At 41.0% G+C, this 20,336-nt stretch overlaps 1 protein-coding gene across 1 annotated transcript; it reads left to right on the plus strand.

The window, feature by feature from the left end:
• Positions 1-1,005: 1,005 nt before the first annotated feature.
• Sntn (sentan, cilia apical structure protein) lies at positions 1,006-18,758 on the plus strand. Its single transcript, XM_027389354.2, is given in 6 exon segments — positions 1,006-1,011; positions 4,424-4,466; positions 4,469-4,535; positions 8,960-8,994; positions 15,087-15,226; positions 18,606-18,758. Coding segments are annotated over 6 exon segments (444 nt in total).
• The last annotated feature ends 1,578 nt before the right edge of the window (positions 18,759-20,336 follow it).

Raw genomic sequence — 20,336 nt, forward strand, 5'->3', positions numbered from 1 at the left:
CTGAGTAGAAGACAAAGTGATTAATTCATGGTCCCTTCTGAGGAGACAGGGGTTAAGAGCTTGTGTCACACATTCAGGAAGTTCCATACTTGACTCCCAGGTCTTATTAGCTGTGTGTTCTTGGACAAACCCAGGTCTCCCACTATATAAGAGATTTGCATGGTGCAAACACTATAAGGGCCCATTTACAAGCACCAGGGGACCTGAACAGGATCGGTGAGAAGGGTGCAGGGATTTGAGATGCTTCAATTTGATGTCCTCTATCATTTGCATTATTGTTAAGTGTAGTAAGAGCAGAAAGTCACAAGCAGGCCATCTAAGGTGTTAAATAGATATAATATGTGCTTCAGGGAAAGGAGGAGGCAAGTTTAAGTGAGAAAATTCTGGTCACATTTCTCCATATTTACAAAGCTATTATCGTGACCAAATTATCAGTAAGAGGCAACATAACGTAATAAAAACATCAAGTTTGGAATTCTAGGTTTGAATCTAGCCTCATCCATTGAGGATAAGACAGAATTTTAGATGAGACTGTAATCTTTCTAAGTCTTAAAGTCATTTTTTTGTGTGTGTGATGACAGATCTTTCAAATGGTTGCTGTGGGTAACAAAGAGCTTAGCAAAAGGGTAGCATAGCACCAACTATCCAAAGCATGGGTCTTTGACAATCACCCTGACTGAGTGAGCAGTTGTGTCTAATCATGTCTCTCTTCAGATGAAGCTGGTGCATGTCTTTTCAGACAGAGAGCATAGTGACCTCCAGCTACAGCCCTTACATAGCTATTGGTCACTTCAAGAATCTAAAAGTTCTTATAGCCAGGAAATGAGCACATGTGAAAACTTTTGCAAAATTCTACTTCTAAATGGCCTAAACAATACATGCGGCTGCTGATTCTGAAGCCCATGTGAATGACTTGGCACCATATGAACAAAGAGGGTCAGCCAACCCCCAACAGGCAGGCCTCATACCTGCCCATAACCTGCTATTCCATTTTTGCTGAATAGCATGAAGGTAAAGAATACAGTTGTGAAAGCAAACCTAGTTTTAAAAAGAAAATCCCTTTTCTCTCTGATGGTATTTTTTTTCTCATTCATTTTACAAAACCCCAAGTCCCAGGAATATCTATGCCCATCCAGCCTGCAGCTAGAATCCCACTGCTGCCACCTCTGTACAGATGGTTCTGTGTGCCTGTCAGTAAACCCACACAGAATCATCTGTCAAGCCCCCAAAGACACAGTTCCTGTCCACAATTTGGCATCTACTCAGTATACTCAATACACTGTCTTCAAATTGTCCCAAGGTCCAGTTGTCTAGGGGATTTATTTTTTTTTAAAAAAAAGATTTTACCCAAACTGCTTAAAACTGTCTATTATATGGTATGATTGGAACAATATATAAGTCCACTGGCAGTGGGTCCAAGATCTAAGATTAATGCACAGACTGACTTAGTGGATCCCATTCTATATTGAGAGATACCTTGCCCAGCCTAGACACAGGGGGGTGGTGGTGGAGAGGTGCTTTGGTCCTGCTTCAACCAGATGATGGGACAGACTTAGTAAACTTCCTAGGAGAGGGCTTAGCCTCTCCCTGGAGCAAATAGGAGGAGAGGGGAAGTGGAGGGAGTAGGAAGAGTAGAGGGAGGAATTGTAATGTAAAAAAATAAATTAATAAAATACACAAAAAGACTGTCTATTATAAACAGTCTAAATGTCCCAGAATTTTATGAAACTCTGAGGTGGAAAAAATGGCCCACTGCCACCTGTCTTTAGAAACACGTGTTTTTCAAAGAATGCACCAGTTTCATTTCAAACCTATTAAGCCCATCAACACACCTCAGATTCCTGTCATTCTACTTTCATCACCATCACCTCCTTTCTCCCACTATTTATAGCTTTTGTTTTTCTCTCCCTTCCACTCCATCCCCCACCCTTGCTATGCCCCAGGTAACCCATCCCTGCAGCTATTCCTGCAAGCCTTCTTTGCTACTGCCTTACAGGTGGGCTTAGATAATGGGAGGCACAGGATCAGGTCAGAGGATGAGAAATTTCATTCCAGCCCCTCCCAGCTCCACTTCCATTACAGCACTGGCTGCCTGCTTCCCACCGCAGACTGTCAAGTGGTCTCTGCTCAGAGAACTCAGCTCTCCCCAGGCTCCACAGTGCTGGTGCCCATCAGGAAAGAGTGGCAGCAACTTCCTGTGCCTCCCATGTGTTCAGTGTCCTTCCTCTTCCCACTGAGCATCCTTTGATGAACACCCTTGGCACCATCTCAGTCAGAGCCTGCATCTTGCCAGGACTCTAATGATAAAATCATCCCCAACATCACCCTCTTGGGAAGCATTATTTATTGATTTCCTTTTCCATATCAGGCAGTGTTAAGTGCTTCCCCTACATGCGGCCATCCAGCTTCAACAATAGCTCCATAAAAAATGTGTTGTTTTACAGATGAGAAATCAGACTTTACAGTTTTGAATGTCCCTGTCTCAGAAAATACAAGTAGGAAGTGGCAGAATTGGCATGAAAACCCAGACCCTTCTGCATTTAAAGCCTACTATGAGTGTTATGAGCAGACCTTTTTTAAAATTAATTTTTATGTAAATTAAAAACAATCTTATATACCAACTCCAGTTCCTGCTCCCCTACTTCCCCCACCAACTCCCATCCCATCCACTCTCCACTCCTCATGGAGGGTAATGCCTCCCATGGGGTATCATCAAAGTCTGTCACATCATTTGCAGCAGGACCTAGGCCCTCCCCTTTGTATCTAGGCTGAAGAGTTTCCTTCCATAGGGAATGGGCTCCCAACACCCATTCATGCACTGGGGATAAATACTAGTTCCACTGCCAGCGCCCTACAGACTACAGCTCTTGACGGTACATATCAGAAGGGGCTGAGTTGTTCACAAAGATCCAGATCCCAAAATCCTAGCCAAGGTGTTTGCCATGAAAAGAAACCCTAAACATGTTTATCTCTTAGTTTTTGAGTCAGGGTTGCACTATGCAACCCAGCCCAGCTAAAAAACCAAACAAACTATGCTGTCCTCCTGCCTCTGCAATTAAAGTGCAAGATCCACAGGCACCATGAGGGGCTAGTGTAATTCTGAAGCTTTAATCTGAGCAGTGAAATTGGCTCAAAATCAATTCAGGCTCACAAGAGCAGTGTGGGGTAACTGGCCATCTAGAGGATGGGCTGGCAGTGAAACAGGCCGTTGTGGGCAATTGTAATTAGTGGAGCTAAACAAACTCTCCCTCACCTTCCCAGGCTGCATGAAAACTCTTAAGGATATTAGTGAAAAACTAGAGGGACAAGAGAAAAGGAGAGCCTATAAAAAGAAGCAGGCATCGGCTTCAGTCAATTAATACTTCCCATATAGCCAAGAGGATCTGAGTTTTGTTCTCTACCACCAATGATAAAAAGCCAGGCATAGGCATATGTGGCTATAATCTCAGAGCTTTGCTCAGGTGGTCTATGAGGTCCAGGCTCAGTGAGAGACTCTGTTTCAAAAAGTAAAGTGTAAAGTGGACAGCAATCAAGAAGGGCCCCTGGCTTACACACACACACACACACACACACACCACACACACACACACACACACACACACACACACACACACACTTTTTAAAAGAAGCATACAATGGGAGTGTGATATGGTCATACTGACTGTGCAATAGTGATACAGGAGGGGACACAGCAGTGACAAAACAGCATCTTAAGGTCAAAGTGCACCCTGAATGACGACTCTTACAGCTTCTCTTATTGTTTGCTCTCATTGCCTCATCAGTGACTTCAGCAACTATGGAGCATGTAATTAGACTCACTCAGAAGTAGACTCATTCAGTTGCAATAGTGCATCCCCAGGCTCTCACAGAAAGAACTCTAAAATTACCAGGAACATAACAGTCTTTCTGCATTCACTCTCTTCGTCTCTCTAAAGTAACTATCACTGAAACTGCAATAATCTTTCCAAACTGTGAACTTAGCTTCACTAACCTTCACTGAGCTCCCATTATTTTGACTTCGATGCAGAATTCTTCACTGTGGTCTGGAGGTCTCTGTATAGCCCAGATAGCTTCCTTCTCTTCAGCTTCTGCTCCACCTGATGGTTGACTGACCTCTTGACCCCCAGCTTATGTAGGACAACTCATTACAGCTCCCACACTTTAAATACTTGCTAATTAATGTTGGCCATTCTAGTAAACACATTGAGATCAGGATTGTGTTCTGAGAAGCCTGCATAGTGCCTGGCCCACCTAAGACACTCGAATGTTGATTAAACATATGAATGATTTAAGGTCTGCATACAATAACACTAGGGAAGGTTTTTCAAGTGTCACTGTGTGATTGCCATGGAGTGGTGACAATAGAAGCAGTGAGCTGGTGATTGTTGCTTAGGAAGAGCTAATGCACAACAAAGGAAGGTAGAGTACAGCAGGCTGTATGCACAGCACCCAGGATCACACAATCCACGAGGAGGAGAGCCCAGGCTTTCAGAAGCCCCAGCATCCACTTGAACACCTAGCAAAATGCCTAAAAGGTCAGTGGCACTTGACTCTCGTTTACTGAGTTTCAGCGAACTTGCAGATGAATTTCCAACCTATTCCTATCCATGACTTGGGAGCCACAATATTGAAAAATTGCTGTCTATTGCCACCCAAGTCCAGGTTGAAATTAAAATGGAGAAACAAAGAGAACAACCTTGAAGCTTTGTCAATGAGCTGAAAAGATGGAATTAACAGAAAGATCTTTGATTACCTCTTGAGAAATACTTGCAAACTAAACGTTGTACTGATTTCTACACTACAGCATAGTCTTCTATAGCATCTATGATGGGAAACTTGCATATTATTCCAATTTGCAAACTGGGTCTAACAAGTGAAAAATGTTCTTTTTCATGGATACTAACTTTACTTCCAAAAGCAGTTTTGGAACACCTAACAAGGGTAAGGAGCTCTTCGGGGAAGAGGTGGGAGGTGTGGGGATAAACTGCAGAGCTCTGGCTTGTCAGGGTCTTCACTTGCTAATGGAGGAGAGAGAAAATCAATCAGGGTGATAAAAACTAGCATGTGCTATGTGGCAAGCACACATTTTGAAAAGTGAAAAGATGACACCCCTTCCATCCTGTAGATGCACCATCATGGTGCAGCAGTTTCAGAAATCAGGAGAAATTAATAGAGAAGAGCCTAGAGGTCCTTAGAGGTCCTAACAGATAACAGAGGCAGGCAGCTAGCTCCTAAATGAGAAAAGTGAAGCCCCCCACAATAATAATAATAATAATAATAATAATAATAATAATAATGCTTCTACTAGTTAATTCCAACCCCAGATTTCAAACCCCAAATTTCCTTCTAAGGAGGTGCCAGTACTACTCTGCTGTTGACTGTATTCTATGGTTCTTTTATCTTTACCAGTCCTTTGGGGGTGGGTTATGAAATCATGCAAATTTTGATTTACTGTTTATAAAGTAATTGCCCTTCTCTTGCCTCCAATGGGGCTACTTTCAACCTACTTCAGATTAGCCCAAATGCTTATCTGATACATAGCCCCCACCCTCTTCACTTCATAAGGCTCTAAGTCTCAGTGTTTTCAGAACCTAATCCTTGACTCCAGTCTTCCCTTCCCTCACTGTCTCTTTCTCTAGTTTCCAACTGTGTTCCATGTTTGAGTTCTTCCATCACTGATTTCTCTTACTTCAGAACCTCAATACAGTGTTCCCTCTACTGGAAGCATTCCTCCCTTTCTTTTACTGATTCATTTAGCTCATTTCATTATCCTGACTGTAGACAAGGTTAGCCCTTCTCTTCTCTTTGTATGTGTTTCTGCTGCTCGGTACTGCAATACCTGTTTGATCTCTGTCTTTTTGCACTAGACACTAAACTGCAAGAGAATATGTCTCTACCACCAAACAATGCATCTCATTCCTGGGCTAGGTAGGTATGCTAAATAGCTAGAGAACGTACATTTAAAGACTTAGCATTCAATAACTGTTCTAAAACAAGAATTTATTTTTTTATTTTTCACCTGAGTAGAGTTCCAGGTATATGACAGCTTCAGTCCTCATAGCCATGTAGGACCAGGGAATGATGGAAGCCCAAACATCTACAAGTGATTTCTCAGTTCTGGAAATCACTGTGGCCTTCCATCTTCCCAAGGCACAGAGAAGCCTCCAGTAAAATGTTCTCCTTGGATCCTAAAAGAGAGAAAGTTTGTCCCCTGGAGAAGGGGAAAGGGTCACCATCCCCTGAGCAAATTGAGAACATGGGAAGACAGGGGAGGGAGCTACGAGAATGAGAATGGAAGAAAAGGAAGGATGCAGAGGTCATGAGGGAGCAGAAAGGTTGAGTCAGGTGTAGATTAGAAGAAAGGACATATGATAGGTAGGATTTTAGTTGTGGAGGTGGTAGGGGAGGAAGGAAGGGAGAAGGGAACTGGGATTCTCATGTAACTCAATCTTGTTTGTAATTCAAATATATAAAAAATAAAGGAAAAAAGAAAAAAAATGTTCTCCTTTGTCCCTTTCCAAGTTGAAGGCACAGGGCTGTATAAGAACCAGGACTATGTGGATATGTGGGCTACAGCCATAGCCCATACAGTATTTTACTGTGTGGCAAGTACTTAAGTTGACATAAGAATGCCTGTCTTAGGGTTTCTATTATTATTATTATTATTATTATTATTATTATTATTATTATTATTAGAAGTAATCACAAAAGAAAAAACATTTAATTGGGGTGGTTTACCTCTCATCGATTTAGTCCATTATCATCATGGTGGGACGTGGCAATATGAATGCAGACATGGTGCTGGAGAAGGGGCTGAGAGTGTCACAGGCAACAGGAATTGAATTGAACTAGGCATAGCTTGAGCATAGGAGACTTCCAAGGCCTCCCCCACAATGACACACTTCCTCCAACTTGGCTACACCTACTTCAACAAGGCCACACCTTATAATAGCACCATTCCCTATGAGCTTATGGGGGCCAATTACATTCAAACTAACCTGTTCCATTCCCTGGCCCCCATAAGCTTGTAACCATTATCATATTGCAAAATGCATTAATCCAACTTCAAAAGTTCCCATAGGGTATTACAATCTCAACATTGTTTTTAAATTCTATCATAGGTTCAACATTGTTTTAAATTCTAAATTCCAAAGTCTCTTCTGAGATTAATGAAATCTCTTAACTGTAATCCAGTATAAAATTAAAAAAAAACACAGATCACATATTTCCAACATATAGTGGCACAGGATATACATTATACATTACCATTCTAAAACATAGAGAAGAGAGCAAAGTGAGGAAATAATAGACCAAAAGAAGACCAAAACCAGCTGGGCAAACCCCAAACCCTTCATCTCATATCTGATGTCAAAACACTCTTCAAATCTCCAATTCCTTTCAGCTTTGTTGACTGTGTGTGGCACACTTCTTTCTCTTGGGCTGGTTCCACTCCCTCTTAGTAGCTCTCCTTTGCAGGTATCCCAAAACTCTAGCATCTCCAACATCTTGTGGTCTCCAAAGCAATCCAGGCTTCTCCTTCACAACTTCACAAAACGCCTTCTCTGGACCTCAATGCAGGGACATCCCTTACACATGTCTGGCCTCAGCAGCTTTCCTTAGTCACAGAGGGAGATTCCATATCTCTTTCTTCTGTCCTTGACTTCACAGCCAGAGCTCCATGAACAAGCCTACCAAGTCCTGTTGCTTGAAGGGGATGGAACATGGCCTCCTTGTTCAATTACATCTTCACCAGCTTTCTGTTTTCAATAGTTTCCTTCACTGCCGGAACTTGGATGTTCAGGAACTTGCTCTGTAGACCAGGCTGGCTTCAAACTCAGAGATCCACCAGCCTCTGCCTTCCAAGTGCTGGGATTAAAGGTGTGTACCACCATATCCGGTTCTACATTTTTCTTTAATTCCTTTTCACAAGTTGGAAGCTTATCTGGGTGGGATCTTGCCCTGTGGTCACCACTCCCTTTGTTTCATTTCTTATTCTGTTTATCTCCTTGAACACAGGAGTTAGTTCCATTCCAATTCCTGGTGCACTTTTTCTCCTCAAATTTTATATTTTGTATCTTTACTTTCTCAGCTCACTTCTTTTTGTTATACACGGTTATTAGAGTTAACACTAGTAACCGCACAATGGAGTCTATACTAGGTTATTTTTAGATTTCCTCTGCCAATGGAATTAATCCAAATCTCTTCACTTTAGCCTCAGTCAGACTCTTCAGACAAGCAGAAAAAGCAGTCACATTCTTAAACAAACTATCACAAGATCAATCTCTAGGCCACATATTCATATTCTTCTCCTCTGAAACCTCTTGAGCTGGACCCCCACCATTCGTCAAATCATAGTCAGCATCACTCTCTGGCATTCTCCTGCTAGTATTGCCCATTAAGCAGCACTCAAAGCATTCATCTGCATTTCTAATCCCCAGTTCAAACAAAAGCATGGTCAGGACTATCACAGCAATACCAACTTATTTCTATTAGAGTTTCTATTACTTGAACAGACACAATAACCACAGCAACTATTATTAAGAAAAAGCATTTATTTGGGGTAGCTTATAGCACAGAGATTTAGTTCATTATCATCGTGGTGTGACATGGTAGCATGCAGGAAGACATGGTGCTGGAGAAAAAGAGCTGAGAGTCCTACATCTTGATCGCACAAGCAACAGGAAGTAAAGTGAAGTAGGCATAGCTTGAGCATAGGAGACCTCTAAGTCTGCCCCCACAGTGACAGACTTCCTCCAACAAGGCCACACCTACTTCAACAGTGCCACACCTCCTATTAGTGCCATTCCCTATGAGCTCATGGGGACTAATTATATTCAAACCACTACAATGGCCCAATAGAAGGGTCAGAGGACATCTAGTGAAAACAATCATGTATTGCTTAATACAGAGATCAGTGTCCAAACTCTGAAAGACTCCATTTCTTTTATTTTGTTTACAGTGTTTCAATATCTAAACAACTGGCTTCAATAAAAGGTAAGGCACAGTAGGCCCTATCCCAAAGGATATAACAGACTCAGAAGACCCCCTATGGAAGGCCTCACCCTCCCTGGGGAGCAGAAAGGGTACGGGATAGGTGGGGTGTTAGTTGGGGGTGGGTGGGGAGGAGGGGAGGAGAGGGATTTAGAGTTGACGTGTAAAACAATCTTATTTCTAATTCAAATAAAAGTTTCAAAAGAAGAGGTAAGGCACAGAATGGATGAAATATGTGTGTCTCTACTGCTCCATAACAGTTGGCTGAGAGTTAAGATTAATAGGATCAAGAATACCTGAGTTGTGAGAAACTTCTGGATAGATCATGAAATGTTCATGAAACCCTTTCTCTCTATATGTTGTTTGGTCTTATATACTTTGAGTGTTTAGAGGGAAGTGATATAGGGTAAGCACATATATGTATTTAATGCCAAGGTAGTAGAGTTTTGGGGGAATTGTTGTCTGGGCAAATGTGGAATAGGATCTTAGTAACTGTCAGTACTGCCTAAACTATCAGTATGGGTTTGGGCAGATGATGAGTGTTCTACAAGACTCCATTATTTCACTTGCAAAAGTAACTTATGAGGAAAATTTCTAAAATGAGGTGATTTTTATACCTCATGGTGTTTAGAGTACTGTTTCTATGGTACTAACTTGCTAGGAAATCCCTAATGCTTAATGTTTATGGTCCCATGTTTTAGGGACAAGCAGGAACAAATGTGGAAAATGGCTCTGAAGTTGTCAGTTCAGTTTAGCACATATATTGCACATATTCTGGGACCTGCAACATATCGGAAAGAATGTAAAAGTAATTACAATGACGTCACTGATCTCAGAAAACATGCAGCCTGGACCTGGATCCAGGTCCCACATAGTATCCACCAGCCATAGAGAGCTACTGAGTACTAGGAAAGTAATTAATTTGAATAGAGATTTTAAAACTGAAAGAAACTAATAAATAGGGGTTATAAAATCTCTTATGAACTTAGTATTAACTACCTGTTGAAATTTTTAATATATTGAGTTGAGTAATATATATTATTAAAATCAATTTTACTCTCTTTAGTAATTTTTAATTTGTCTCTGGGAAATTTTTAAATTATGATTGTGCTTTGCAACAGTGATGTAAGAGACAAATGAGAAAATATAGAATTTCAAGTGTGAGAGTTATAGAGATGTGATGTTCAGGAAACAAAAGAAGTAAAACAGAGGGACCTGCTGCCCCTTCTGGGGGTTTGGGAAAGAGTCTGGAAGAATACACCTTCCTGAAAAGCAGCACTTAGAGGTAGTGAGCATTTGAGAAAAGAGCCAGTTTGGTTTTCTGACTTTGGGTAAGCTACTTAATCTCTCCATGACTCAGTTTTCTCATCTATAAACTGGACCTACCTCAAAGGATTGACACAAGGACTAAATAAGTCACATTACTCCACTTCCCAGGGAAGAGTGTTCACTGCTATGATCTCCAAGACGTCAAAGATGTTCTGAAGTGACTCAGTGTTCCTTGCCCAGGGCAAATGTTTGGTGTTACATACTTGTGAGATGCATAGAGTAAGAATGAACTACACATTCATTTCAGTGGCCTATGGAACAGATGAGGGGAACATGAAGCAGTCTTGAAGGGCTGCCTTTCAGACATCCCATGCCCAATAACAAAGACAGGAGGGCCAATAAAAGACACCCACACAGCAACCTCCACTTTATTAACCCTACTTAGCCCCTTACAATATGCTTCACATATTAATTCACAAGTCTATATGAAGCAGTCAGTGAAAAAGACAGGTGGCAACCTGCTGGTTTATTAAGGGAAGAAGCGAACTATAAAGACAAAACAAGAAAAAGCCTTAGAAAAATATCATGAATATTGGTAAGACAAACAACTCTTTGCTATCTCTTATTTTAAATACTTCTAGTTGAGTTTTTACCATGAGCATATGCTATTTTACAGTTGGGAGAAAGATTCATGCTGTCTTTTAAGAGAGGTAGGATAAGAATGTGAAATTGGACAGTCCAGATGGAGTCCCAATTCAGAGAACAGCCAGACTTGAACCCCACCAGAGCTGGGAAATGCCTAGCTTCCACAACCCGCATGGATGACCTTGCACAAACATATTCCAAAGTAGCTGATCTTTCTTTAAGCTTTCAGACAAACCCTTAAGCCTTTCTGTAGTCATCTCCTAGCAGTGTGACTTTACTATTCTTAATCTCTCCAAGTATGGGTTTCTAATGTGTAAAGCTAAGACACAAATATCACCCTCCCCTGTGAGTTTGAGGAGGCATTAAATAAGATTATGTTTGAATGGCACCTGAAATGTGTAGTAACAAAGGAAGGTGTCTGACACTATTAACAAACTCACTCAGTGCCTGTTCTCCTTCCTCACCAGGCAGGCATATCCAGCAGAGTCCACTGACTCCTGTACTCCAAGAACAGTATCACACTCAAAAGATAAGCCCTTCCTAAAGCATATCCAGCTATTTTTGATTATTGATGAATAAATCTATCCATCCAAATTATTCATGTATTTTTCTAAATACATCATCAAGGCAACTGTTTCTTCAAAACTAGACTATGTATACATGAAATTCATTCTTGAGCATCTTAAATGTAAGTTTAAAATTATTAAAACTGGAGCAGGCTGAGAGAAAGCACCACTGCATGTATGCTCATGTGTATACACACACATAGGGACAAACAGATCGGAGTTATAAGAAATATGCCCGTCCCCCAGTATTTAATGAGCAGTAACATGTTAGACACTTGAGCATATAGAAAAAATGGGTTCCTGGGAATGGCATGGGTTGGGGGGAAGAGGTGGTTAGGAGTGGGATAAGAAAGAGCTGAGAACAGAGGGGCATTTTTCTGAGTCTGGCATCCTGGGGAAGATGGCATGGCAGATCTGGATAAGCAGAAGCTACAAGCAGAAAGCATAACTCACAAGAGCAGAAAATTGAGAATCTAAAACCAAAAAGGAGACCAAGGAGGAAGAAGTTAAAATAACAAATTTTTGCAAGATTCCTGCTTTGTGTTTGGCACTATCCAAAGTGTTACAGACTCAACAGGAAGCAAAACAAGCCAAGAGTTCCCTGAGTGCATCAGCTCATGTGTTTGTCATTTCCAATCCCAGCTCCCCCATTTACAATTAGCCTGCCACCAACAAAGACCTATCCGTTCTTCACTGATGACATGATAGAGTCAGGGAGAAGCCTTGTGCTCATGGATTTGGAAAGTCAACTCAGACTGGAAATGGTTGTCAAAAAGTAAAGACACTGGTTTGCCACCCACTGGTCTTTAGTGAAATCTGCATTAAAGTCCCAGCAAGGTTTCTGAAGACAGATGAGATTATTCTGAACCTTGTTTGGAAAGAAAAGGCCATAGAATGACCCAATAGCAACTTACAATAACCAAAATAATATCTACAAAGGATGAAGCAGCCGGGCGTTGGTGGCACACGCCTTTAATCCCAGCACTCGGGAGGCAGAGGCAGGCAGATCTCTGTGAGTTCAAGGCCAGCCTGGTCTCCAGAGTGAGTGCCAGGATAGGCTCCAAAACTACACAGAGAAACCCTGTCTCGAAAAACCAAAAAATACAAAAAAAGATGAAGCAACAAGAGCCACACTCCTCATTGGTGAGACTCTGTTTAAAGTTACAGAAACCATGATTGTATGGTGTCAATCAGAAACTAAAGAAACAGACCAGAAGTCTGAAAATGCACACACACTCTCATTCACACACTCATTCTCACATATTTTTATACTTTTTCTTTCTCAAGCACACACATACATGCACACACATACATGCTCAACTCATTTTTTTTTATTTTTGTTTTGTAGAAAGTTGAACTTCTATCAGCATTTCTTAATCATTTGTATTTTTTTCCTTTGGGCATTGCCTGTTCAACTCATTAGTCCATTTATTCATTGGCTGATGTTTTAAATTGAATTTTGAATGTCTTGTAGGTTCTAGACATCAATTCCTGTCAGACACAAGTATAACGATAAGTCTTTACTCCATCCGCCAGAGCTCTGCCGCCACATAGGTGCCCAGAATAATACACAGAGTCTTATATCAGTTTACAATGCTACTGGCCAATTGACTAGGATTTCTTATATGCTAGCTCAGTCTTAATTATCATGAATCTATATATTTTATAAGACTTATCTTATGGAGGACTCCTTCCACTGGTGTCCTTTTCCCAGGATCACATGGCAGCTCCATAGAGAAGAGAGCAGGAGGAAGAGGAAGAGCAAGAGGATGATTTCCTTCTTGTCCCTGTTTATATTCTGAGTCAGCCTGCTATGTCACTTCCTATCTGGATCACAAGACTTCTTTACTACATTTCCCAGAATCCTCCTTGACTCTTAGTCCCACCTATTTTGCTGCCTCATTAGCTGAAAGGTGCTTTATTCAACAACCAATAAGATAAACACATACACAGAAGGACCTCCCCCATCACATAAGGTTTCCTCAATTCTGTAGGCTGGCCCATTCCTCTAGCAATTGCTTCTGCTACTTCACAGTTTTTTCATGTCACATTGTCCCATTTGCCAATTTTTAGGATTATGTGCTGTGCTATTATACTCAATTTCAGAAAGTTCTTAGCTGGGAATAGTGGTTCACACCTTTAAAACCAACACTAAGGAGGCAAGAGCAGGGTGATATCTGAGTTCAAAGCCAGTTTGGTCTACAGAATGAGTTCCAGAACAACCAGGGCTACACAGACAACCTGTCTTAAAAAAAATAAGTTCTCATCTATGTCTATCACTGCATCTTGGGGTGTTTTGCCTGTTTTTTTTCTAAGATTGGGTCTTACATTAAGATCTTTTTTCCCCCTCTGACCCATGGTTTGTTTTTTCCCCTTTTCTTTTGTTCTTGTTTTTTACTTTTTTTGTTTGTTTTTTGAAATTTTTATGTGGACGGGCTTTTCCCTGCATGCATCTGCATACCATGTGTGTGTCTAATGCCTATAGAGGCCAGAAGAGGGTGTTAGAATTCCTGGCACTGGGGCTGCACACAGTTGTGAGCACCATTAGTCTCAGAAATACAAATAAAAGGCAAACTGAGATATTACTGACACCTACCAAAAGTAGCTACAATAAAAATAGTGACAAATCCAAATGTTGGAAAGACAAAAAAAAATAGATGTCATTCACACATTGTTAAATATATATAAAGCCATATATGTGTGTGTGTGTGTGTGTGTGTGTGTGTGTGTATGTGTGTGTGTATGCATATATATGTATTATCCTGATTAATGTTAATTTCTCTACTAAATCATAAGCTGTATATGAGCAGAGATCACATCTACTCTCCTCATCTCATTGTTCTGATCCTTCCTCTACCTGAGCATCCCTGGAACCCATGATGGTTGTATATTGCCTGGGCTGAAAGCTGTAAGATTTCTTCCTTTTCCTCTTACTCATTCACTCAACAGCACTAACTAGCCCTACTATGCAGCAGGCATTGGTGCTGGTATTGGGAATATAGGGAGAAAAATGAAACTATGACTCTTGGCTTCATGAAGAGGGTTGTCTAGTTGGAGAGAAAGGTAAACATGTCATAGAGATAATGTGTGATTGTCCTTGCAGATGTATTGCTGACTAAAGGAGCTTAGCACATAGAACTGTTCAAATGGTTCATTTTTCATCTCTCTGTGTGCACTTGGGTGCTGTTCCGTGGGAAGGAAGGAATTAGCACTGCCCTCCCCACCAAGGTTCCTAAATCAGAGAAAATAACTGAAACATCACAAGGTTTGAGGCAAAGGCATGTTGTGGCTGTTATTATTATGCCACAGGTTACCCTGATCCCATTTCCCTTTAACATACTGAATAACATTACATCTCAGAAAACCAAGGCTTAGTGAAATAGGAGATTTTCCCTGGGGCCACATGGCAAGCTGGTGTCAAATCTTGGCCTAATTCTAAATCAAATGCTATGAAAGGAACCCCAAATTCCACTGTAAGAACAGTGCAATGTGCCTAAGCACTGGGCCAGACCTACAGACATATCCCATACTTATTCCACACAGTTCCCTTGGAAGACATCCCTGTGTCTGCACAAAGCATCATTCTTCTGGTTCTTCACATTTCTTCTCTCACAGCTTTGAAGAAAGGCTCAGACCTGGAAAAGGCCATTGCTACTATTGCTCTGATTTTCAGAAACTCTTCTGACCCTGATGGTAAACTTGGGAAAACCACTGCCAAGAATCTGCTACAAACCCAATTTAGGAATTTCACAGAGGTAAGAGAATTAACCTGTGTGAATAAATAAGGCTCACACCAAACAGCGAAGAACTCAAGCCCCAGGATGACATCTTATTATTTCAATCAACTAATGTTTATTGAGTATCTCCTGTATGTAAGCTGTCCACTGAATTTGATGAACAAGCTAACATGTGGGCACTGTGGCCCATAGCTGCAATTTAGCTGAGTAGAGGATGCAGTGGGACAGTGAGACACTGATATCATCTTGGGGTGAGAAACCAAAGGAGGGATTCTGAACATTAAAATACAGATTATATGTGAAATGTGAGCAAGACCTACCTATTATTTTATTTATTTTATTTCTGATGACTTCTACAGTTGGCTAGCCTGGTGTCATATGCATGTGCTTATACTTTGAGCAATACTAACCTATGGAAATCTTGTAAGAAACAAAGAAGGCTACACCCAAGCCTAAACCACCAATATTTACTCACAGATAGAACAAATAAATATAAGTTGTCTATAAGTTCCTAGTATGCTATGAGACACAGATAACTATTGCATTTCTGTAAATAATATATATGTATATAATATAGTATAACTCTATAAATAATACATATGGAATATGTTGCAGAAATGTGATAGTTATTGTTAGGTTTCTGCCTAAATTAAAGGTGCACTCTATGGAACATGAACCATGGAGAGTACATTAAACAGAGTTTATTACAGGTGTGTGGGGGGAGAAATGGAAGAACAGAGCAGAGAGAAAGAGAGTAAGAGAGAAGAGAGAGAGGAAGGCAGAAGAGGGCATAGGTGGGAGAAGGGGAGAAGAGAGTGGAAGAGAAGAAAGAGTAAATGGGCAGGAGTCTGTCTTTTAAAGGGGTCCTCTACACCTGCATGCAGAATTAGTTCCCATGGAACCCTGGGCTGACCAAGGTATTGCCCGAGTGGATTCTGCCAGGTGACAGGGTCAGGCCAGCATAATGCCTGGACCTTTCAGGTATCTATATGTAAATATATATATATATATATATATATATATATATGTGTGTGTGTGTGTGTGTGTGTGTGTAGAGATACTATCTAAAGTATCTCTCTCTCTCTCTCTCTCTCTCTCTCTCTCTCTCTCTCTCTCTCGTCTGTGTGTGTGTGTGTGTGTGTGTGTGTGTGTGTGTGTGTGTGTGTGTGTGTGTGTGTTAGTGTGCCTGCATGGTATAATGCACATGACAAAAGACTGGAGGGACCTTGAAAGATGTCTCACTAAGTAAAACATTTGCTGCTTAAGCATGAGGTCCTGAGCTTGAATCCCTAGAGCCATATAAAGCCAGGAGTAATATCACACATATTTAATCCCAGAACTAACAGAGTTAGATGGGAGGTAGAGACAGGAGAATCCCAGGAAGCTCTCTGGCCAGCTAGCCTGGTGACAAGAGACCCTGATTCAGACAAGGTGGAAGATGAGGGTGAACACCCGAGGTTGTACTCTGACTTCTAAATGCACAGTGTTCTCAGCCTTCCTAATGTTGTGGCCCTTGAATACAGTTCTTCATGTTCTTGTAACCCCAGCCCCCGCTACAAAGTTATTTTCATTGCTATTTCATAAGTGTAATTTTAGTACTACTATTAATTGTAATGTAAATAGCTATGGTTTCTTATGGTCTTAGGTGACCCTTTGAAATGATTATTCAACCCCAAAAGAGGCCATGACCCACAGGTTGAGAATTGCCACTCTAAACCCTCTGTGGAGCTCTCTGGTAAATTGTGTGGCAGTGGCACAATTTGCTAAGCCTAGGTCCTAAAAAGAATGTCACCTTTCTCATAAGCCTAAACACAATGGCCAGTCTGAACACTTAATCACCAGAAAGATAGAACAAACCTAGCACCGAGGAGCACTGCCAAGAAGATGCTAAAAGAAGATGATTGGTCAAACCCTTGAGTGACTAGTGCTTAGCCAGCTCCCTGGTCCTTCACTATGCAGAACAGAGGGAGAGGATGGATCTATATGCTTCCATGATCTTTGGGGAAACTGGGAAGTCCCACAGGGAAGTCCTGTTATTGAACTCCAACCCTGTCCAAATAGTACTCTGCTTTCTTTGAGCAAATAGGTCAAGAGTTCCCTTGGCTCAGACTGAAGATGTGACCCCTGGGGAGAGCCAGCATAGAGAAACAAAGGTGGTTTAGACTGAAAAAGAAAAATATCGCCATTCCAAAAATGTCTCAAGCATTTCTGGGATTTTTGCAGCCATTGCATGGCTAGGCATTTGTGATTAAACTGAATGCACACACAGCTCTGGATCAGAGTGCCTCAAATGACTTTTGTGTGCTTAATGTCAAAGCCTCCAGCTGCTGTTCGAAATGTTTGGTACTGAAAATGCTCTCCATTTCTATGCTGTTCAGATGTTTTCCTGAAATCTCTGTATGACAGCTATGAGCTTGGATATGATTGACAATCAGACTAAATGCTGAACAATCCCACAAAGCAATGTGTTTTCCTCTAGCACATTTTAGTCTATATTTCTGAATAATCTGACAGTCCAGGGAACACATAAAAGGTACCTCCTATAGTTAAGAGATTATATATTTAAAATCTGAAAATATAGGAAGTTTTGTGCCTAAAGAAATAACTTACTAGTTAAAAGTGTGGCTCTGCAATAATAGAAATAAAGGAGTCAAAACTATGATGGGGAAATCCACAGAATCAGCTGGCCCAAGCTAATGAGAGATCATTGACTCCAGTCTGACTAATGGGGAACCTGAATAAGACCGAACTATATCCCTTTAATAGTGATGACAATGGTGCAACTGGAACAATTTTTGAAGCACAAACTGACTTAGTGGAGCCCATTCTATATGGGCTATTGCTCAGCCTAGACACAGTGGTGCAGGTGGGGGGAGAGGTGTCTTGGTCCTGCCTCAGTGAGATGATGGGACAGACTTAACAGACTTCCTAGCAGAGGGGGAGGCCTTACCTTCTCCAAGAAGCATATGAAAGGTGGGGTGAGAGAAAAGTGGGAGGAGAGGAGGGGGAACTGGGGTTGGAATGTTAAAAAATAATTTAATAAAAAATGCACATTACTAAAATACAAAAAAATTCTGCTTCTAGCAAAAAAAAAAAAAGTGTGGCTCTGGAATCAGGCTGATAAGACCACAATATTGGCTTCACAGCAAAGGCTGCTTACTTTGAGACAAGTTACTTACTTCTCTGATGGTTCACCCACAGCTGGGAAATAGTGGAAGTACATATACAGTAAGATCACTGGATGGGTTCTCAGAGGCAAGTCATGAAGGGTTTTGCACAGTGATTATGTGGTGGCACTGGCCATGCTATACTGTTAATAACATAATTCGTATTCATTACCATCTCTAAATACAATGTTTATATACAGGATAGATTCTCTTATTTTTTTTATTCTCAGAGAGAAGAAACCAAGCCAAAGTGTCAAGATATCCTTTCTGAGCTTGATGAACACACAGAAAATAAGCTGGACTTCGAGGACTTCATGATCCTGCTCCTGAGCCTCGCCATCGTGTCAGATATGCTACAAGATATATTGAGTGTAAAACTATGAAATAAATAATTTTAAATATGTGAATGGGCAAAATGATCACAAAAGCAAGTGTCACAGGATAAAAGATGTTCCTGTTTGATTTGTAATGAGTGTGGGATGGTTCACATTGGTGATGTTCATTCAATGTAACTCCAAACATTTCGTCACTCTTCAGAAATGTTCCAATAACATGATAAATTGGATGCTCCAGTTTGGGGGGAGTTATTCATTTATTTTTTTAATTTTACATATCAATCCCAGTTCTTCCTCCCTCCCCTCATCTTGATCTCCCCACCTTGCCTTCACCCCAACCCCCATCCACACTTCAGAGATGGTATGGCCTCCCATGGGGAGTCAGTAAAGTCTGTCTCATCACCAAGAAGAAGCCTGACCAAGGTGTCCTCTCCCCTGCTGTGTCTAGACTGAGAATGGTATCTCTCCATAGGAAATGGACTCCAAAAAGCCAGTTTATGTACTAGGGATAGTTGGATACTAATTTTGATGAGTGAGTAGTGACTTAGAGAATTTTACAACTGAATGTGGAATCACATTTATTCATTGACCATGCAATGATATTTGTGAGCATTTACTTAGTAACATTGTTAAAAATACAGTAACAAATGGCCAAATAACCTCTTCTCTAGCTCATGTTTACATAATCCAGAAGAAGAAATAGACATACAATAATTTGTGTGCCTGTGTATGCAGATGTGTTTTTGTTTGAAGGTGATCATACCTGTACATATGGAAACCAGAGACCAATCTTCAGTGTTGTGCCCAAAATAATGTCTACCTTAATATTTTCACTGGCTTGAGGCTTGCTGGGAGGATAGACTGGCCAATAAGTGATTACCCAAGAATTCACCAGTTTCTCTCTCCAAGTTCTGAGATTTCCCCCTGCTCAGCTTTTGCAGGTGGATCCTAATGATCAAACTCTGATGCTCATGCTTGCATGACAAGTGCTGCACCCACTGAGTTATCTCCCAAGCTCTGAACAACTATTTGATCAGTTTAAAAGACACTATAATTATAATTAAGACAATGGTTACAGAATACTAACAGTTTATTACAAGATCTATGTTCAAAGATCAGACCATTCCTAACTTATAAAAGAAAAAAATACCTGTTGAGTGGTTGCCAGCATCTGAGTTACAAGTGAGATTGTCTATCAACAGACACCTGGGAGATCTTAAATGGAAGACAGTAGTCCCTATATTGCTTTTGATGGTAGTATATAAATGAATGAGAGCATCTCTCAAACTCTTAAAACTTTTTTCTTTTTATTTACTTAATTTCTTATTTATTAGAAACAAGCTTCTTTTACATGTCAATCCCAGTTCCCTCTGGCTCCCATCGTCCCCTGACCCCAACCCCATCCCAACATCTTTCTGCTCCCCAGGAAGAGTAAGGGAATTTTCAAAATCTGTCATATCATTTGGAGCAAGGCCTAGATCCTCCCCTGTGTGTCTAGGCTGAGAGAATATCCTTCTATGTGGAGACAGCTCCCAAAGTCCATTCGTATACTAGAGATAAATACTGATCCACTACCAGAGGCCCGATAGACTGCCCAGACCTCCAAACTGACATCCTCAATCAGGG

This window comes from Cricetulus griseus (assembly GCF_003668045.3).
Source record: "Cricetulus griseus strain 17A/GY chromosome 1 unlocalized genomic scaffold, alternate assembly CriGri-PICRH-1.0 chr1_1, whole genome shotgun sequence".
In the NCBI taxonomy this organism is placed as follows: Eukaryota; Metazoa; Chordata; class Mammalia; order Rodentia; family Cricetidae; genus Cricetulus; species Cricetulus griseus.